Here is a 22,540-nt window from a genome sequence, read left to right on the forward strand (position 1 = left end):
TTACATTTGTGTCAGATAGTTTTTCCTAATGACTTGTTATGACTTGCACCACGTGCCGGTGGCCACGCCTTATAAACAGATGACAAGAAAACAGAAATAAAAACATAAACGTGGATCACAACCAACAATTTATTCAGCACCCACATGGTCCCTAGTACCAAAACATACAAAGAAAAATCTATATCCAAAAGTATTCTTACCTATTGTCAATAAGGTAAATTTAAAAAAAATAACAAAAACAGTCAGGTTTGTTTGCATATTTCCACTGGTCTTTCTGTCGTTTATCATTTCTCTCCACAAATCCATTGTATTAATAAATATCTCTAAAACAATAACTTACAGACTTGTGACACTGTACAGTTGTTCAAAATGATTATCGCCCCATGTCATTGAAAATAAAGTTTGATTTCATGGTATTTCTTGAACAGCATTATACCACATTTACCTACCCGAGGGCTCATCATTTGACCTGAACTGTACGTCTGTCTGCCCCATTCACATTAAAAGACATAAAAATGACAAGGACTGAGGTCTGGAACTCGCTGCTGGCTACTAGTGTTAGGGTGATCAACGCCAGGATTAAAAAAATATACATTAGAAACGTACCCACGCGCCCGCTATTGTTCACTCCGCCATTCTGTCTCTTCTAACGGAGAGTCTGCTACTTCTTCCATTTCTTCTTCTGCTGCGTCGTTTGTCGTTGCTTCGTCTTCGGCGAGCGCGTGTTCGACTATGGACTCGGATGAAGGCGCTTCCCTGTTCTCCTCCGTTACATCTGGAGTTTCTTCCACTTCTGGGTATGCCTCCTCTTCTTCTTCTTCCGCTTCAAAGGTAGCAACCTCCTCCTCGTACTCTTCTTCCGCCTCAAAGGGAGCAGCGTCCTCCTGATACTCCTCTGCTTCCGCCTCAAAGGGAGCAGCCTCCTCCTTATACTCCTCTGCTTCCGCCTCAAAGGGAGCAGCCTCCTCCTCTTCTTCTACTACTGCGGGCTCCTCCATGGAATCATAAAGATCATCCTCTGAGGGCAACGCTTGGTCTTCTTCTTCTGCTGGAGATGCCTGCTCTTCGGTATCTAAAGGATCAGACTCTTCTTCGGTGGGATCGTATGACGGCTCCTCGTAAGGGACCTCCTCCACGCCTTGGTCGGCTGCCTCCTCCTCCTCCTCGTTTGCGGTCTCCATAATGGCGTCGGCCATTTCCACGTGGTCCTCGGACAAGACTTCCTCATTTGCTACGTCATCTGCGGCGGGTTCCTCCGTATATTCTGCCGATTCTTCGACGTCGTGTCCGGCAGGAGGTTCCTGCTTACAAAGAGAGGGGTGAGCCCCATGGACCTAACAAGCCTGGCTGAGCATCTCGATAAACCGCATTTTCGTCTCTATGAGTGGACCAATGAAGGACACCCTGAAGGACACTTTATGGGTCCATCAGAAGGTGGGCGTCATTCTTTCCAGTATGGTCATTATATCAGTGATTCTCAACTGGTGGGCCACAACCCACAATACGCGCAAAGTGCTTGAAAATGTGACATGACAATAGTTATCCATTATCATTTATAGCACAATTATCCTGACTGACTTAGTAACTAATACAAAAAGAAACTATGTCATGTTTGTAAGGTTACCATCAAACAAACGTGGGCCATGTGCAAGGATCACAAACCTCTTTGGGGGCCGCTTCAACGGCGAGAGGCTCCTCCTCCACTACCTCAGGATCCTCCTCAAACACCTGAAAAGAAATGTCTTTGAAAGAAATTGCATTTGCAAGGTGTCAAGGTGACTATAGGGGTGCTATTTCATGTATAGAGGGCTCTAATCATGTTTAAAAGGTCGTTTTTCTATGCTCTAACTACCAAAATATTCCTAAATAAGGAATCCTACTTCACTGATCACGGTCAGGTCTGGAACCAATCAGGCGCCATTAAAAGGAGGGATTGATTTACAATCAACCGACCTCAGGAGGCTCCGCAGTTTCCGGTTCCTCTTCAACCTGAGGTTCTTGTTGAAGTACAGGTTCCTCCACAGCCGAATCCTCAGGCAGTGCATCTAGAAAGTAGAAGCAAAGAAGCTGAGGGATTAATACTTTATACACCACAGCTCACTTCAAAAGGTCTGTGCTTTTTTCTCAATATCTTCATTTTATTGTTGCAAAGTTACTGTTGATTTTTTTCCATTTTTGTTTGTTTTCTTGTTCAATTCCATTTTCAGAATGTGCCGTGGGCCAGTTAAAAAACTGGCAAGGTCAGAAAAGACCCCTGGGCCGCACGTTGGACACCCCTGGTATACAAATAGTGTGACAGAATGCACATTTGGAATTTGCAAATGCAATTAATTTACATTTTAACCACAAAAAGAAAGGTTTATCCCAAATGAAAAGTTTTCTACTTTTTTTATTTATTTATTAATTATTTATATTCTGGTTATATTCATGTTTTAAATATGTACTTTCCCATAACAAGCTAGCTAAGGTGTCACGCATTGTAAACATCCAATTAAACAGGAAAATAAATGGGAAAAAACTGTAATTTTATGAGAATACAAAACGTGAGAAGCATAAAGTCATACTAAGAGAAAAATCTTATGAGAATAAAGGGTGTTTTTTCCCTATTCCAAAATACAATTAAAGAAAAAAAATGCAGTCATTTTGTGAGAATATTAAGAGAATAAAGTCATAATATTAAGAGGAAAAAAGCTGAAATATTAAAGGCCAAAAATGTAATTTAGTTTAATTAGAAAAGTATGACAAGTTGCAATTTTAGGAAATTGAGCTTGTGTGTGTACAATCTTACAACAATAAAGCCAAAATATTGTGACAAAAAATAAATTAGGACATAAAATAAATTAAAAAAAAAACTTGAAATATTTGTAAAAAAAACAAACAAAAAAAAACGAGAAAAATTTAACCGTGATGTTCCAGTATGTACACTACTGCCACCAAGTGTTGAGAAGCTGTATTGTAGCAGAGATGCATCTCACGGATAAACGTGACAACCGACTTCTCTGGTGTCTTTAAAGGAAAACTAGTACCTGTTCTGAGTACATCCACTTCCACGGCTTCCCAGTCATCTTCCACAGGCTCGGGATCAGGCTCCACGATGTCTGTGGACAAAGCAGCGGGATACGGCATGTCTTCTCTATTAAACACACACGTGAAAGACAATACAGACCCAACAATGCCTGTCTAGAAATGTATTTCCTGGTTGACTAGGCCCTATTATCAGCCTGCATGCATGCATTAAGTACATAAGCATAAAAATGTCTCTGGAAGAAATAAAACACAATACTAAGGCATTCAGAAGTCACGTTCAAAGACGCTGTGATGCCATGTAGTACCCTATACTGGTCCACTAGGTGTCAGTAATGTTGCGGCTGGGACCCCTGCAAAGCTAAAACTCAACTCTGAACCCCTGACATCACTTCCTGTCTTATTTATTATTGCAAAGAAGACACCACACCTCTTAAATGTCTTCTCTGAAACCTGTCTTATTTATGTCTTATTATAGAAGACATTTAAGAGGTGTGGTGTCTTTTCTGTAATAAATGTCTTCTCTGAAACCCTGACATCACTTCCTGTCTTATTTATGTCTTATTATAGAAGACATTTAAGAGGTGTCTTCTTTTCCTGTCTTATTTATGTCTTATTATAGAAGAGAAGACATTTAAGAGGTGTGGTGTCTTCTTTTCTGTAATAAATAAGACATAAATAAGACAGGAAGTGATGTCAGGGTTTCAATGATGTAACAGTGATGACATCACTTCCTGTCTTATTTATGTCTTGTTATAGAAGAGAAGACATTTAAGGGGTGTGGTGTCTTATTTTCTGTAATAAATAAGACATAAATACGACAGGAAGTGATGTCATCACTGTAACATCATTGAAACCCTGACATCACTTCCTGTTGTATTTATGTCTTATTATAGAAGAGAAGACATTTAAGAGGTGTGGTGTCTTCTTTTCTGTAATAAATAAGACAAAAATAAGACAGGAAGTGATGTCAGGGGTTCAGAGTTGACTTTTAGCTTTGCACCACACCTCTTAATTGACATTTTATTTATTATAGGAATACATTTAAGAGGTGTGGTGTCTTTTCCATAATAAATAAGACATAAATAAGACGGGAAGTGATGTCAGGGGTTCAGAGTTGAGTTTTAGCTTTGCAGGGGTTCCTGTTAAGAGGTGTGGTGTCTTCTTTTCCATAATAACTAAGACATAAATAAGACAGGAAGTGGTGTCAGGGGCTCAGAGGTGTCTTCTTTTCTCCTATCATTGGGTAATAGGAGCGTAAAGGGGACTATAGGGGTGTTACTTCATGTCTGGATGGCTCTAACATGCTACCAACCATATTTGGAAGGTGGTAAACAGGTTTTCTGTGTCTTATAGTCTCTTATTATGTCTACTATATTGGATCATAGGAGAGTAAATGTGGCTATAGGGGTGTTATTTCATGTCTACGAGGCTCTAATGTTTAAAAAAGCATATTTAGAAGGTCATAAACAGGTTTACTATGCCTAATAGTTCTTAATTTTGCTCATTATGTCGACTATATTGGGTAATGGTGGTGTAAAGTAGACTATAGGGGTGTTATTCAATATAGAGAGGGCTCTACGAATGTTAAAAAGCTAATTTTTGAATATGATAACGGGGTTTTCTTTGCTCCAACAGCCAAAATATTCAATTGATGAATGTGGAATCCCACTTTGTGGAAATTGACTGATCACGGTCGGGTCTGGGACCAGTTAAGCGCCATAAAGGAGGGATGACTGCGCATTGGAAGTAGCTGAATTACCCTCAGCTGGAGGTTCAGGATCATATGTCTCCACGGGCTCAGCAGCATCTTCATAGTGGGAAGCAACCTCAACAGGTTCCTGGTCGAGTTCTACGTGATAAGAGTTATTAGGACTTATTAGGCCATCTGAAAAGAACCATCAAGTATTTAACCAACCACATCTTATAGAATGTATTCTTCCAAACATTAAAAGTCATAAAGGCGCTGAATTTACCCTCGACTGGAGGTTCAGGATCAGACGTCACCACGGGGTCAGCAGCAAAGTCATCAGGGAAAGCAGCGTCTAGCGTCTTCTGTTGCAGTCCTACGTGATCGAACGCACAACGATGAATGAGTTTGTTCTGACGAATGGACAACTTTTCCCGTAAAGTCATATATATATATATAATAATTCCACTTTTAAACAAGAAGTTTGGTTTGATTGTGGACTGACCGAGCAGAATTTTGGCATCCTCAATGTCAAAGTCCCCATCCCCGTCTTTATCGTACGCCACCAGCTTACCTAAAACACAATCCAAGGAAAGACATGTCACAATAATAATAATAATAATTACATATGCGTTTATCGTACACATTTTTTCAGAGTCCAGCAAAGACAGCCAACCTTGAAAGTTTTTTTTTTTTTATAAATCCTTGCATCTGTTCTTAATCATCAGCAACCTTGCATCATGGAAATGACCAAAAATTATTGAAATTATTCACAAAGTCAAAAGTCCATAGTGTACAAATGTGCATGGTAGGGATATATATGTCGTATTTTCTGGACTATAAGTCGCACAAGGCCAGAAATGCATAATTTGGTACAATAAAAATCATAAATAAGTCGCATTTTTTTTGCAGGTAATTTATTTTAACTACTTGACCAAAACAGACATTATGTCTTCTTAGAAGGAAAGTTCTATCAATAATAAAAGAATAGAGAACAGGCTGAATAGGTGTAAGCTATGCTAACAATAGTTATTCAGCTACACAAAAAATAAACATGAACAGAAAAGGTGTCCACTTTTTTCATTTATAAGTCGCTCTGGAGTATAAGTGGCAGGAACAGCCAACCTATAAAAAAAAAAGTGCGACTTATAGTCCGGAAAATACGATATACACAAACACACTAGTAACACGTAAAAACTCCCTTGCCAGCGTCTGGGTATGTAGTGCTAAAAAAAATACAAATAAATCCCGTACTTACCGAGAACACCCTCATAGTCAACCAGGTTGAAGTACACCACAGCTATGGATGTCCAGACACCCAATAGGGCAAGAACAATAAACCAGGTGAAGAACGTGCTGCTAGCGGAAGACGAATCCGCCTTCTTTCCTTTCTTGCTTGGTGCCTGGACCTTAGTAGTATCTTAAAAACAGAGAAAGTGAACCTTTAGCATCAGGATTCTTGCAAGGAATCGAGTATTTATGACATAAAACTCTGACCAGCATTTCCGCCACATTCATTTATTTGTAATGGCCCGCGACTGATACATTTGGACCGCCACAGATCATTTATTTTTTTGCACTACCATTATAAAAATATGAAAAAAAACATCTGCACACAATGTATAAGTTACTTCTAAGACCACTTCCACTCTTAATAAGGTCATTTTTAATTTGGCGTATGCCCCAATGCAATATTCTGTGTTGCCAGAAACCACTGGTCAAAAAAAAAAATAAAATAAATAAATAAATATTTATTATTTATATAATAAAAAAAAAATAATAATAAAAAATTTTAAAAAATTTAAAAAGCTGTTACACATTCTACAGTTCTACACTGTCAAACGCTATCGCTTGTGAGAACATTGCCTCACCGCAGCGATACGCCGCTATCTGCACAGGATAAACGGGCAAGATCAAAGGTCGGCTTCGCGCACGCTTCCGTGTGTCCCATCAACTCAGAAGTCAAACGACGGACAAAATCAATTACATCATCCCCATCAAGGTTAGATATCAGGACAGGACTTCATTCTCTTCAATTTACGACTTTGTTCTATCTTAAAAAATATATATATTTTTGCCGTAAATGTACGACAGTGCTCAGAAATGTAAAAAAAATAAAGTTGTAAACTTATGACTCCAAATGTATGGCTTTTGTTCTTCTATTTTTTTACTTTTTCTCATAAATTTACGGCTTTATTCTCTTGTGAAACAACATAGGGGTGTTATTTCATGTTTACAAGGCTCTAATATTTAAAAAAAAGCATATTTAGGAGGTCATAAACAGGTTCACTACACTTAATAGTTCTTATTGTCGCTTATTATGTCTACTATATTTGGTAATGGTGGTGTAAAGGTGACTATAGGGGTGTTATTCAATATAGAGAGGGCTCTACGAATGTTAAAAAGCTAATTTTTGAAGGCGGTAAAGGGGTTTTCTTTGCTCAAACAGCCAAAATATTCAATTGATGAATTGATGAATCCCACTTTGTGGAAATTCACTGATCACGGTCGGGTATGGGATCAATTAAACGCCATAAAGGAGGGATGACTGCCCATCAAGGTTAGATATCAGGACAGGACTTCATGCTCTTCAATTTACGACTTTGTTCTATCCTGAAAAAAAATTATAAAATTAAAAATAAATAAAATTAAATAAAAATAAAATACATTTATTTTTGCCGTAAATGTACTACAGAAATATTTTTTAAAAATTGTAAAATCATGGCTCTTGCTCTTGTAAATTTAAAATTGTTTTCTCCTAAATTTACAGCTATATTCTCTTGTGAAACTATGTATTTTTTTCTCATAAATGTACAAGTTTGTTCATAAAAATGTACAAATTTCCTTGGAAATTTACTTTATTCTTTATTAAAACTTTTTAAAAACGAGAATGTACAACTACAACTTTGATCCATTAAATGTAAAAAGGCTTTCTCATCAATGGACGACTTTTTTCTCAAATTTACAACATTTTTTTGTGTAAATGATATTTTGCACTATTGGATCTTCTGTGGGAGGTTCCAAGTAGAGCATCAAAATGCGACAAAGAATGTTTAGCTAGCAAACAAGCATTCGAGTGGAATAGGCTGTTCATCAGCTCATCAAAAGTTCAACAGCATAGCACAATAAAACGAAATAAAATGTCAAAAACAAATTAGCTTTGGGCATGATTGACGCCAGTGTTTCCAGGAAGCGAGTGGGAATGTTGCTCCAGGTACTGAGGATGGCTTTACTGCCCGGAAATCCATCCTCAAGTGTTCTCCATTGGACTTGGATGAGGGGACGATGCAGAATGCTGATATAGAAGTCCTCCCCCCAAAACATCTCCACATCGCAGACCGCCGTTTTGACGCCCCTATGCGACCTTAAGCTCTGTTGTCCCATGGAAGGACAATGATGGTGGGACATCTCCTTGTTGGACGCTATCAGCTCTCAATGTCCCCACATTTGTTGCTGTCCTGTTACCCCCCATGTAGTCATAATGGTACGATCACACGGTAAAGTACTTTAGTATCAGCTTTTCAGCCACAAGAAGGTTTCCGTGTGACTGTCTGTTTACAACGCCACAAGTAGGTGTGCCTTGTGTATTACACCCCGGTATTCCCATCTGGATGCAACTATTTAGCATAACAAAAAATCCCAGGAATGTTCCCGTGTGGACTAAGACACCCAAATTTGATATAATGTATTTTCTTCTGTTAAGCTTGTTTATGTCAATTACAACTGAACTGAAAGCAACCACAACTGGACTGAACCACTTTTTTTTTTTTTTTACATATAAATTAGTTTTATATTGTTTTCACGCACATGCATGTACAATATTGAGGTGGGAGGAGCTAAGGACAAAACTGAACATTTTGTTCCCTGAACTTCAGTGTGTTGTTTTGATAACAATATGACATCTGCAAAAAAAGATGTCACTTTCCATCACTTTTGCTTTGCACGGCACCAAAAAAAATGTGCCTGCGATGCAACTTGCACCCCCTGACCCACCCCCCCAAAAACCGCCCCCCCCCCTGCACCCCATTCTCTGCTCACAGCCACGTGTCAATGTGGCAAAAAAAAAAAAAAGTTGATGCAGGACACACCCCTCCACTAAAACAGCCACATAACATCAGTGCATTGGCTTGACTAGCCTTGTCCTCCACAATGTAATCCCGGAAAGCTCTTCCACAGCCCGTCAGTCGCCTAAACGACAACTCCACACACAATAACACCGAGGTTATATCCCGTGGGGTTTATCTGTATAGTGAAAGTCAACCCCTGTTATCACGAACTCGAATAATAATTCATGTAATGTGAGGTTTGTATCGTGAAAAGGGTTTTTTTAATTAGGAATGCGTGTTTACATGCGCCATTGCGTGACTGAGCCACGGCTAAAAAAAAAAAGTCATTTCCACGCAGAAGCTTACACGTTGACACAAACGCTTACAGCTAGCAAAACCAATGGAGTTAGCATTGTATGTACAAACTTAACCCAAGGAACAATTGAACTTCCGTGGTTCATTTAAATAAAAGCTAAAATCAATGTATAGCGATATAAATGTAAACAAGAAATTTCCAAGCGATTTACCTTTAGATTTGAGGTTGATTTTGGCGTTTTTCTTGGTTGCCATGATTTGTGCAGCGGGACCAGCTTGGTTGGGAGGTGTGTTTCTAAAAGAAATACAACAGTTTATAGCAGCCTCTTAAAAATTCACCATACCGTTTGAGTCAGAGTGACGACCCTCGCAACCAATCACACGTTATAAAGGGAGGACGTCATGCCCTCAAAAACGCTGGAAACCCGCCTCTTCAGCGATGGGAGGGGGCTGGCTTCTTATTCTTCTCTTCCTGGTCTCTTCCCGGTACTACACTGAGTATTGCTGACATCTACCGGTGACCTGTTGCATTGCGTTCTAATTTTGTTTACCTCAGCTTAACAGACATGTAACTAAACCATTGTATTGCTGTAAAATATGTATAATAATATTATTTTAATAATGATATTTTATATAAGAATATAAAAACTCGTTATTGTTTAGAAAATGAATGAATGAATATGTATATATTTAAATATAATATATATTTCAATTTAATATTATTTACTATTATCAACATATCAGCTTCTCTTTACATTTTTACATCTTTCTACATCTTGTGGGCCAATAAAATAGAAGAAAAAAATTAATCACAGTGCCACCTAGTGGCTTTTTTATGTCCTTCTTTACAGTTTTTTTTACTCTTTTTTATCCCAGTTTTTGCTTTTTTTTACTTTAATTGCATGAGCCAATAAAATGAAAGCTTACTTAAAGACTATAGTGCGACTGACTCACGAATCCTTAACGGGGATTCGTGTTCGACTAACGCACAGAGAAGCCCTTTGAAGAAGACTCAAGTTTCACTGACTCATGGGTACTTGATGAAGACTTGAATTTCACTGATTCAAACATATTTGACTCGGGTTTTACTGACTCACGGGTACTCAACAGGGATTTGAGTTTCACTGAGTCATGGGTTGAAGAAGACCCAAGTTTAAATGACTCATGGGTACTCAACAAGGACTCCAGTTCCACTGATTCAAAAGGTCGGTGAAGAGTCTTGTTTCATTGACTCACGGGTGCTGGACAAAGACAGCAGTTTCACTGACTCATGGGTACTTAATGAAAACTCAAATTTAACTGATTCAAAGATACTTAATGAAGACTCGAGTGGGACTGACTCACGGATCCTTAACGGGGATTCGTGTTCCACTAACGCACAATTTGAAGATGACTCAAGTGTAAATGACTCAGGGGTACTCAACAAGGAGTCTTGTTTCATTGACTCACGGTTTGCTGGACAAAGACTGGAGATTCACTGACTCATGGGTACTTAATGAAAACTCTAATTTAACTGATTCAAAGTTTGAGTTTCACTAACTCACAATTTGAAGAAGACTCAGGTTTCACTGACTCATGGGTACTTGGCAAAGACTTGAATTTCACTGATTCAAACATATTTGACTCGGGTTTTACTGACTCATGAGTACTCAACGGGGATTCGAGTTTCCCTAACTCACAATTTCAGTAAGACTCAAGTTTCACTGACTCATGGGTACTTGATCAAAACTCGAATTTCACTGATTCAAACATATTTGACTCAGGTTTTACTGACTCACGAATACTCAACAGGGATTTGAGTTTCACTGACTCACAATTTGAAGAAGACTCAAGTTTCACTGACTCATGGGTACTTGGCAAAAACTTGAATTTCATTAATTCAAACACATTTGATTCAGGTTTTACTGATCACGGGTACTTCATGAGAACTACAATTTCAGTGATTCAAACATATTTGACTCAGGTTTTACTAACTCACGAATACTCAACAGGGATTTGAGTTTCACTGACTCACGAGTACTCAACGGGAATTCGAGTTTCACTAACTCACAATTTGAAGAAGACTCAAGTTTCACTGACTCATGGGTACTTGGCAAAGACTTGAATTTCACTGATTCAAACACATTTGATTCGGGTTTTACTGACTCACGGGTACTTAATGAGGACTACAATTTCACTGATTCAAACATATTTGACTCGGGTTTTACTGACTCACGAGTGCTCAACCAGGATTTGAGTTTCACTGACTCACGAGTACTCAACAGGGATTCGAGTTTCACTAACTCACAATTTGAAGAAGACTCAAGTTTCACTGACTCATTGGTACTTGGCAAAAACTTGAATTTCACTGATTCAAACATATTTGATTCGGGTTTTACTGACTCACGGGTACTTAATGAGGACTAAAATTTCACTGATTCAAACATATTTGACTCGGGTTTTACTGAATCACGAGTACTCCACAGCAATTTGAGTTTAACTGACTCACAATTTGACAAAGATTCAAGTTCCACTGACTCATGGGTACTTAATGAGGACTAGAGTTCCACTGATTCATGGGTTAACCACAACTCGGGTTTCATAGACTTAGGTGTGCAACTTGTGTAGGTGTGAGTTTTCTGCAAGGAGTGACTCGAGTCAAGTCGTAACTGAGCGACGAGTGACCGACTCAGAAGTTAAGTACAATAAAAAAGAATCGAGTTTTCCATCGCTCGTACGTGGTTGGTCTGCATCTGCCCGCTGCAGTTGGCTGGTACAGATTTTTTTCAGATTTTATTCACAAAATCAGCACATTTGAAAATCCAGCTTCCCACTTGAGCAGCCATTCTTCAATGCCACATTCAAAATACTGAAAACAGACTTTGCAACAAAACAAACAACTCCCAAACTCCACAGTTCGGAGTTGTGTTCGGTTCGGAGCGGTTGCAATCAGTTTGAGGCCGTATGAAGTTGTCGCCATTCTCCTTCAAACCACCGGCGTCGTACCTCCAGGCGGCTTTGTTAAGAACTTCTGGGCCTAAAAAAAACCATTTCATGAGGAGACACACGGCCTCTTTGTCGAAAATAAACCACAATTTAGCATCGGCTTGCCTCAACACGCCTCATGGTTGCCTTTCCTTGGATTGAATCCGATTGTTTCATGCAGAGGGAACACTTTAACCCTTAGATGCACGAGTGACTGGACCCTACACTCTTCCATAAGTGGGTCAAAAATGACCCATGTTTCCACAACTGTCCCACACCTATGAGGAATACCTTTTGATGAATACCTGGAATATGATATTATAAAAAAATTTCATTATGAAGATATTTCAAGAAAACAACCTGACCGGGTCATTTTTGACCCACTTATGGAAGGTTGGGGTAGTAACACAAAAACTAAAATTTCTTAAAATTTATAAAAGATAAGTTAAATATGTGAATGGCATGATATCAAAACATATTTTTGATTAAAAAAATGATAAAAAAAATTTCATGATGAAGATATTTCAAGAAAACAACCCAACCGGGTCATTTTTGACCCACTTATGGAAGGTTGGGGTAGTAACACAAAAACAAAAATTTCTTAAAATTTGTAAAAGGTAAGTTAAAATGTGAATGGAATGATATCAAAAACATGTTTTTTGAGGAATACCTGGAATATGAAATGATAAAAATTTTTCATTACGAAGATATTTCAAGAAAACAACCTGACCGGGTCATTTTTGACCCACTTATGGAAGGTTGGGGTAGTAACACAAAAACAAAAAATTCTTAAAATGTATAAAAGGTAAGTTAAAAATGTGAATGGCATGATAGCAAAAACATGTTTTTTGAGGAATACCTGAAATATGAAATGATGAAAATTTTCATTACGAAGATATTTCAAGAAAACAACCTGACCGGGTCATTTTTGACCCACTTATGGAAGGTTGGGGTAGTAACACAAAAACTAAAATGTCTTAAAATGTATTAAAGGTAAGTTAAAAATGTGAATGGCATGATATCAAAAACATGTTTTTTGAGGAATACCTGAAATTTTTCATGATGAAGATACTTCAAGAAAACAACCTGACTTAGGTCATTTTTGACCCACTTATGGAAGGTTGGGGTAGTAACACAAAAACTAAAAAATCTTAAAATGTATAAAAGGTAAGTTAAAAATGTGAATGGTATGATAGCAAAAACATGTTTTTTGAGGAATACCTGGAATATGAAATGATGAAAAAATATAATTATGAAGATATTTCAAGAAAACAACCTGACCGGGTCATTTTTGACCCACTTATGGAAGGTTGGGGTAGTAACACAAAAACTAAAATTTCTTAAAATGTATAAAAGGTAAGTTAAAAATGTGAATGGCATGATAGCAAAAACATGTTTTTTGAGGAATACCTGAAATTTTTCATGATGAAGATACTTCAAGAAAACAACCTGACTGGGTCATTTTTGACCCACTTATGGAAGGTTGGGGTAGTAACACAAAAACTAAAATTTCTTAAAATGTATAAAAGATAAGTTAAAAAATGTGAATGGCATGATATTAAAAACCTGACCGGGTCATTTTTGACCCACTTATGCATCTAAGGGTTAAAGGAGTAATCATATTCGGAATTGCGTCCGGATCCGCGGGCCCTGATCTACTCTACTCCACATAGCACGGTACCGCACAACAGTCCACAACTCAAGTGTGTTGACCAGAATGTATAAATGAAGAAAATCCCGACATTATTTTGTGCTGCTGTGACATCTGCACATAAAAGTATATATTTCTATTCATATAATATATATCCATACTCTATGAACAGGTTGTTTTGTCTACCATGAAGTAATTGCAGTCATTTCTCATAAAAGCTTTCTGCTACAAACACGGATTATGTTACAACACAGAAATAAAGTAATTGTGTACATTATTTTTCTTTGCCTTTTTTTTTGTTGCTTTGATAGAATTGTTTCATTTTATTTATTTATTCTTTTTTTTTTTTTTTTTTTTAGAATTCTCTCTGGTCCCAGTGCAGTTACACAACTTTCATCTCAGTAGTACACAATTTTAGAAAAAAAAACAAAACAAAAAGTAAGCATTTACAAAGTGGCAATGTTAAAACCACAAGGATGCTCCAACTGGACCCTATGTGGGTGGGGTGTTGAGGGTGGGGGGTGTGAACCCTTGTTTGGCACTGTTATATACACACTCAGACATCACTGCAACAAAAACCAGCTGTGTGAAAATATATCTTAAAAAAAAAATCCCTGTTTCAACTTAAAGGGACAGTTGGGGTTTTTAACGCCCCCCATCAGCGGTGTAGTACCTCAACACTGACTTACTTAACCCCGACTTGGTCCCAAGACTCCAATCCTGGTCGGATTTGTGTAATGAAGAACATATAGTTGCTCATAATTGCTGTTTGGCTTTTCACAACAATATGCGTTCAAAAGAGCAATACATTTTCTTATCATTGTGGCATTACTGTAATGCAAATGCATTACTCTTTTGAACGCATATTGTTTTGAGACCAGAACTGGACTCAGGGGACCAAGTAGGGGGTAAGGGGATGTCATACAACTTTGTGTAAAAAAAAAAAAAAATCCCAACCACCCCTTGAAGCAAATATTCTGTAAAATGGTGTAGACATGGATGACATCATACCCAATGGTATGGTCCAATGCTCTGGGTGGGTTCACGATAAAGCTACATTTGACGTGTTATCATTTCCACGACATAAACGAGTGAGTAGCAGCTAAATAGGAATCACACGTTAGATTTTACAGTAAGCACAAGGGATGATTCTCTCTCTTGTGATCGCATACAGTCGAGCCCTAAATTAGTCACACACGGGCCAAATTTGGGGTTAAGGTGAACTTTTACAGATCTATTCTATAGATTTGATATGTTTTTTATAGATAGAGCTCCATGGGGATTGCGTACCCGGGAGCACCAGAAAAAAAACACCCCCATAGAAATGTCTATTTTGACACCTTCCTGCTAGCTTGATGTTGACCTTCTCTACATTTGTCTCACATACTTATTAAATGCACAACAATGGTGCGTTCAAGGACGTTGGCTTTTTCCTGACAGTGGTGTACATATATATATTTTTACCTGCATTGTCGTGTATTTGTCAATGATGACTGGAGTTTTATGTGGAAAAAAAAAATAATCGCAAATTTTCGGATTTTTTTTTTTTTTTACTACATGGACAACGCAGGTAATAAAATAGCAACTTACTGGCTAATATACAAGCCAAACAACACTATGTTATACTCATTTGTAACCCACAAACCAAAAAAAAACTGAAGTTACCCAGCATGCCTTGTGGGTTACACATTTTTACTAACAAATCGTAATGTTTTGCTGCAGTCACATGTGCTAATAAACAATAATTATTGGGCCGATATCATGGAATTATGACATAATACAATGTCATCAAAAATAACTCCAATAACTGATCATTTAAAGCTCCAATGAGGCAAGATAATCTGTACTGTGCGGGTGAGCAAACCAAGCGCTCCTTTATTTTTCCGTAACTTCCCCCTGAGAGAAAGGTTAAGAGAAAGGTTGTAGCAACCAATGAAAAAAATGCAAAAAAAATTGCCAGAGACTTCCATGGTGTCACACCGGGTGCTTGGAGCTTGTGCCCGAATACGGTGCACCTTACTGGGCCACAGCAGTTGGCTCCCTCCCCTCTATGCTCTGGTTCTCCTGATAGTGACGATGATGTGGTAGTAGCAACGTCATGATATTTTGTATAGGTATGAAATATCAAATATATAATATCAAAGTGTTTTTACACAAACTGCAATTAAATGTGAACTTTAAAAAGTAGATTTAAATTTTAAAAAGGTTATCGGTACCATATTGATCTTGAGAAACAGGAAGTTATTGTATCGGTCATTTCTGGTTATTTGTAGTTGCACCGTGAAACAAACATTCACTTAAGAGGAAGGTCGTAGCAACCAATGCTCTGCGATGAGGGGAAAAAATGCAAAAAAATTTTTTGCCAAAGACTTCCATGGTGTCACACCGGTTGCTTGGAGCACGTGCCCGAATACGGTGCACCTTGCTGGGCCACAGCAGTTGGCTCCCTCCCCTCTATGCTCTGGTTCTCCTGATAGTGACGATAATGTGGTAGTAGCAATGTCATGCTATTTTGTATAGGTATGAAATATCAAATATATAATATCAAAGTTTTTGCCAGAGACTTCCATGGTGTCACACCGGCTGCTTGGAGCTTGTGCCCGAATACAGTGCACCTTGCTGGGTCACAGCAGTTGGCTCCCTCCCCTCTATGCTCTGGTTCTCCTGATCGTAGTGGCGATGTGGTAGTAGCAATATCATGATATTTTGTATAGGTATGAAATATCAAATATATAATATCAAAGTGTTTCTACACAAACTGCAGTTAAATGTGAACTTTAAAAAGTAGATTTTAATTTTAAAAAGGATCATATTGATCTTGAGAAGCAGGAAGTTATCGTTATCTGTCATTTCCTGTTATTTGTGGTTGCACCGTGAGTAAGGAAGGATCAGAGTATCAAAAATAGACATTTTTATGATCATATGAATAATTCCAGAACGGATCTTGTTAAAAATAACCCCAAAAAATTCACATTAAAAACTCAGTTTTGCCACTGTCTTGTCATTTCAAGTTAGAATCTACTATAAAAATTCACTTCTACGCAAAAATTGGCCCGGGTATGAAAAATTGTGGACTCAACTATGAGTAAAAGTATCATTTTTGTTTATTTATTTAGCTAAAAGCCGTCACAAAGTGATATATATATTTCTATAAATGAGGCGTACTGTACTTACTGTACTGTTGGATAGAATCTACTTCACATGTAAGGCAGTCAATGTGACTCATCCTAATGTATGCTTTTTGTATTGTTTGTTGTTTACAGTGTGTGTGTGTGTGTGTGTGCGTGTGTGTGTGTAGTGATAGTGAAAAGGTGATCCGAGCCCATGTGAAGGCTGCACACAGATAATATTTCAATTACACAATGCATCGCCAGTAAATGTACAGTGTACATCAAATACTATACAGCCAAGAATTAAAAAAAAAAAAAAAAACACAAAAAAAGCAAAAAAAAAAAAAAAAAAAAGTTCTAGTGTTACAAACGACAACGTCCAGAAGCAGTCTTTCCCCAAGAGGAGGACACGTCACGTCACGTCACGCCACGCCGAAGCCGTCGACGGAAACCCCCGGGTTTGTGTATCGTTGGGACGTCCTACGGCTTCTTGTGCTTGACCTCGCTAAAAGCCGCGTCACGCTATGTCACGTATGTACAAACGCTTCACTCCGGCAGCCTTCCGCTCACTTTGCAACATCTTTCATCTTCCTCTCGCTCCTGCGCCCTCCATCTTGTCTCCACCCCGCCCCCTTCTCACATACTTGTTTTTCGCTTTCAATCTGCCGAGCTTATAATACGCGGGTTAGAAAATGTCGTGTTGGTGGAGTGCATGCACATGCAAGGCCTCTCGTCTCTCGGCTTCTTTGCCTCCTCTGAAAAACCCACCAGGAGGAGTTATGTGGTCCGCCCTTAATTTTGGTCCCCGTGTCCTGCTACCTAAGATGCTACGTGGGAACTAGACGTTATGAAAAAGGAGAATTGGGTTTTTTGGGGGGGGTTATCTTTTCTATTTCTTAACTACGTTTCTTAACTTCTCAACCTCTCCTCCGCCCTCACCTCCCCCTCAAACCCAGGAGTCCGGTGAGGCCGGATAGTGACTGGTCTCGTAGTTGAGCTCGCTGTAGGGCCGAGACGCCGAGTAGAAGTCTACGTAGTTGCCTGTGGATTTCAGGCCCTGCAAGTGCATGTTGAGATCGGCTTGAGGGGGGCGACCCCCCGCGTTCTCATAGAAGGCCTGGTCCTCGTAGTTGCCGCTGTCAGGCGGGGGAGGGTTTTGGAAAGGCGGGTAGGGCTCTGAAGGCAATCCTTGAGATGAGACCTGTGGACAGAAAGGGGGGGGACGGTTTTCATCCATAGCGCCAGCATTCATTCATTCATTTTCTACCGCTTAGGTACCAGGTACACCCTGGACTGGTGGCCAGCCAATCACAGGGCACATATAGACAAACAACCATTCACACTCACATTCATACCTATGGACAATTTGGAGTCGCTAATTAACCTAGCATGTTTTTGGAATGTGGGAGGAAACCGGAGTACCCGCAGAAAACCCACGCATGCACGGGGAGAACATGCAAACTCCACACAGAGATGGCCAGAGGGTGGAATTGAACCCGGGTCTCCTAGCTGTGAGGTCTAGGTGCCAAATGTGTAAATGTGCAAATATACCAGTGTACAGTGACAGTTATGATGTCGTCACTACCAACAGCACTAAATTCATCACATAGCCACTTAACACCCAAAAGGTGCACCTGATACAAACGTGTGTCAGGTACACCCCGGACTGGTGGCCAGCCAATCACAGGGCACATATAGACAAACAACCATTCACACTCACATTCATACCTATGGACAATTTGGAGTCGCTAATTAACCTAGCATGTTTTTGGAATGTGGGAGGAAACCGGAGTACCCGGTTTAGAAAACCCACGCATGCACGGGGAGAACATGCAAACTCCACACAGAGATGGCCGAGGGTGGAAGTGAACCCTGGTCTCCTAGCTGTGAGGTCTGCACGCTAACCACTGGACCTCCGTGCAACCGAGCACCAGCATTGTAACTATAAAAACGATTAATGGGTAAAAATGACTTTTCTATTTTGGGTGGCTGGGAACGCCGTTTGAGTTAAGGTGGGAAGTGCCTCCCGGACACCTCCCTGTGGGGTAGGAGCCCTCGGGGGAAGACCCAGGACATTTCTCTCCACTGTCCTGGGAATGCTTGGGATCTTGGATGAAGAGAAGATGATGTATGGATGTCCCAGAAACGGGATGATTTGGCACTTTGTCCATCTCGGTTCCTTGTTGCATCCTGGGGCACTCCCCCTGTTTTGCCCCCGTGCTGCCCCCCCTCCCCCACGCTGGTGTATAAATGTTTGTTGGTGACGACCTACCTGATTATACTTCAAATCATCAGTGGGTGACACGTACGCTCCTCGGTGCAGAGTTGAAGAACCACCACCTGTGGAGACAGAGATGAAGGTGTTCTTGTCTTCTTGGGATTCGTAGAGATGGATTCCTGCCGCTTACCCATGGTGGCGTCCTTGCGGGATGTGTGTTCACCCTTGTTGCCGCGGTATGTGGCGTTACCGCTCAGCTCGTAGTCCGCCTTCCTCTCCTTCAACGCCATCATGTCCCTCGGTGACGCAGGTGCACTCGCTGAGCAGAAACAAACCATAGCTTTAATATCACAAGGATAACACAGAAGAAGAAAAAGATTTATAGTAAATATGAGGACTAAAAAATGCATCTCAGCTTTGATATGTGGGTGAAAAAGCATATTATTAATATCAACATTTTTTAGTTTTTTTGTTTAATTTAATTTAATTTTAATTTTTAATTTTTTTTTTAATTTTCCAAATATATCACATTTTGTCTCATAATATTAGGACTTTATTCTCATAATATTTGAACTTTATAATATTGTATAATATTATTTATAATATTATTTATATATTATATAGAATATTATTATATGTTTATAATATTTCTAGTAAGTATGAGGACTAAAAAGGCATCTCACCTTTGATATGTGGCTGAAAAAGCATATTATTAATATCAACATTTTTGCTGTTGTTTTTTTGTTTAATTTTCCAAATATATCACATTCCTTCTTATGAAATTTGTCTCATAATATTAAGGCTTTATTCTCATAATATTTGGACTTTATAATATTTTACAATATTATTTATAATATTATTTATATATTATATATAATATTATTATATATTTATAGTAAGTATGAGGACTAAAAATGCATCTCAGCTTTGATATGTGGGTGAAAAAGCATATTATTAATATCAACATTTTTGCTGTTGTTTTTTGTTTAATTTTCCAAATATATCACATTCCTTCTTATGAATTTTGTCTCATAATATTAGGACTTTATTCTCATAATATTTGGACTTTATAATATTTTACAATATTATTTACAATATTATTTATATTATTATATATTTATAGTAAGTATGAGGACTAAAAATGCATCTCAGCTTTGATATGTGGGTGAAAAAGCATATTATTAATATCAACATTTTTGCTGTTGTTTTTTGTTTAATTTTCCAAATATATCACATTTTTTCTTATGAATTTTGTCTCATAATATTAGGACTTTATTCTCATAATATTTGGACTTTATAATATTTTACAATATTATTTATAATATTATATATAATATTATTATATATTTATAATATTTATAGTAAGTATGAGGACTACAAATGCATAATATTTTGACTTTATAATATTTTACAATATTTTTTATAATATTATTTATCGATTATATATAATATTATTATATATTTATAGTAAGTATAAGGAATACAAATGCATCTCAGCTTTGATATGTGGGTGAAAAAACATATTATTAATATCAATATTTTTCACATTTTTGCTGTTGTTTTTTTGTTTAATTTTCCAAATATATCACATTCCTTCTTATGAATTTTGTCTCATAATATTAGGACTTTTATATATTTAATAATATTATTTATAATATTATTTATATGTTATATATAATATTATTATATATTTATAATATGATATATTTTTTAACAAAATTGTCAACTGTATTTTGTTTTGTTTGTTGCTCACACTATAATGATTAAAAAACCTTAATGATCTTAAAATTACATTTATTCTCAGAAAAATGCAACTTTTTTTTTACCTTGTTTTTGCTCTTAATATTTTGACTTTATTAAGGTAAAATTACCACAATAATTGAAATAAATTGTATTCAACTATTATAATTATAATTTCTTTCCCCCACCTATGTCATTTGTTTAATTTTAATTTGTTTAAAATATATCACATTCCTTCTCATGAAATTTGTCCTATAATATTAGGACTTTATTCTCATAATATTTGTACTTTAAAATATTTTATAATATTATTTATATATATATATATAATATTATTATATATTTATAATATGATAATTTTCCAAAATTGTCAACTTTATTTTGTTTTGTTTGTTGCTCACACTATATTGATAAAAAAAAAACAAAAAAAAAACTTCATGATCCTAAAATGACATTTATTCTCAGAAAAATGATTTTTTTCCCCCTTGTTTTTGCTCTTAATTTTTTGACTTTATTCTGGTAAAATTACCACAATAATTGAAATAAATTGTATTCAATTATTATAATTCTAATTTCTTTTAAAAAATGTTCTTCTGGTACTTTTGACTTGATTCCCATAACCTTCATTGGCCAACAGCAGCCATGAGTGAGCAGCAGTAATTGCCTGGTTGGCCACCAGAGGACGCCAATGAGTACCATTGACGTCACCACATAAACTAGTAGTAGATTTTACTTTGTACTGATACTAATCAGGTAAATGTTACTAGATTAGCATTATTCCATGTACATAAAAAAATATGCTAAGTGAGTATATTAATATTACTAAGATTTCTTAATAATAAATACATTATAAATGCAAGTAGCATTGACATTTTTGTCAGTGACTCCCCAAATTGTTTTGCAGCCAATCCGGGCCGCCATTTATCACGCGCAATGGCCGTGCACGCGCACATTCCCACCCACGTGCCGTCTGAAAGTCTGTGGCTTGTGGGAGGAAGCCGGAACAGCAGAGGAGGTGATGACAGGACTCGGTCCCCATCGCCGTCACCACCCAATCATTGCCCTCCCTTCCTGTCTGGGGGCGGGGGGGGACTTTGATTTGCGTCCTAAAAGCCAAACAAAGCAAATGGGGGGAGGAGAAAATAATGATGCACGCTCACCCGATCGGTTGTTTGGCGAAGTCCGCACAGGAGAGATGGACGGCGTACGAGAGGAAGAATAAGGCCGCTGTCTGTCCCGCTCTATTGTAGAAGAAGAGCCGATAAAATGATACTGGGAATATCCGTCCTACGGAAAACAACCAGGGAAAGCAAAAGATGAGGAAAAAGACATTCTGTGGATGCTCGGCTCGACGCTGATCGGATTCTACCTTTTTGTAAAGGCTGCGTAGGTCTCGGTACTGCCACATGCTGTTCAGGACTTGAGACGCCGCTTTCACCACTTTGGGACTATGCCTGGGAATTCAGCAGGGAGGAGGAAAAACGGGAATAATAAAGCTTGTCCTCAGGACAGGATGGCCAAATGTTTAGGAACGTCCAAAACAACTACATTATACAGTCATCTTCTGTTATCAATTGATAAATGATGGTTGATGATATCAACACAGTACCATTGCAACTGTAGTAATATACATTGGCCACCGGGTGTCAGTAATGGTTTGGTGAGACAAGCACCAGCCTTGATTAGCTGGGACAACAACACCAGGCTCTCTCACTGCTGCTGTCAATGATCTCACAACAGGCATAATAATAATCACATCAGTATTATACAAGGCTATGACAA

The 22,540-nt window shown here is 38.0% G+C and overlaps 2 protein-coding genes across 14 annotated transcripts in view; both read right to left on the bottom strand.

Moving 5' to 3' along the window:
* Window positions 1-111: 111 nt before the first annotated feature.
* asph (aspartate beta-hydroxylase) lies at window positions 112-9,456 on the bottom strand. The gene is made up of 9 exons (XM_058069061.1): window positions 9,288-9,456; window positions 5,973-6,134; window positions 5,220-5,288; window positions 5,001-5,090; window positions 4,787-4,876; window positions 3,027-3,098; window positions 1,954-2,045; window positions 1,663-1,728; window positions 112-1,301 (listed from the first exon to the last, which is right to left on the bottom strand). The coding sequence occupies exons 1-9, from the start codon at window positions 9,328-9,330 to the stop codon at window positions 618-620; spliced, it is 1,368 nt and encodes a 455-aa protein (XP_057925044.1). The 5' UTR covers window positions 9,331-9,456; the 3' UTR covers window positions 112-617.
* A 1,841-nt stretch (window positions 9,457-11,297) lies between these two features.
* LOC131124985 (catenin delta-2-like) overlaps window positions 11,298-22,540 on the bottom strand; it is a 141,891-nt gene continuing 130,648 nt past the window's right edge. For 4 of the 13 annotated variants that reach the window (XM_058066028.1, XM_058066032.1, XM_058066027.1 and 1 more), the window contains 5 exons: window positions 22,128-22,221; window positions 21,919-22,045; window positions 19,209-19,337; window positions 19,073-19,140; window positions 11,300-18,001 (listed from right to left, as the gene is read on the bottom strand). In XM_058066028.1, coding sequence (XP_057922011.1) covers window positions 17,747-18,001; window positions 19,073-19,140; window positions 19,209-19,337; window positions 21,919-22,045; window positions 22,128-22,221 — 673 coding nt within the window. In that variant the 3' untranslated portion in view covers window positions 11,300-17,746. Of the gene's footprint in view, window positions 18,002-19,072; window positions 19,141-19,208; window positions 19,338-21,918; window positions 22,046-22,127; window positions 22,222-22,540 lie in introns of all 13 variants that reach the window. The other 9 variants (XM_058066036.1, XM_058066037.1, XM_058066034.1 and 6 more) reach the window with 6 other exon arrangements.

Source organism: Doryrhamphus excisus, chromosome 3, assembly GCF_030265055.1.
Source record: "Doryrhamphus excisus isolate RoL2022-K1 chromosome 3, RoL_Dexc_1.0, whole genome shotgun sequence".
In the NCBI taxonomy this organism is placed as follows: Eukaryota; Metazoa; Chordata; class Actinopteri; order Syngnathiformes; family Syngnathidae; genus Doryrhamphus; species Doryrhamphus excisus.

Bases quoted from the DNA above. Each gene is read 5' to 3' on its own strand.
- asph (XM_058069061.1), bottom strand. From the start codon at position 9,330: ATGGCAACCAAGAAAAACGCCAAAATCAACCTCAAATCTAAAG. The intron at 6,135-9,287 runs GTAAATCGCTTG...TCTGTTTTTAAG, and splicing joins AATCAACCTCAAATCTAAAG to ATACTACTAAGGTCCAGGCA. The intron at 5,091-5,219 runs GTCAGTCCACAA...TCGATCACGTAG, and splicing joins GGATGCCAAAATTCTGCTCG to GACTGCAACAGAAGACGCTA.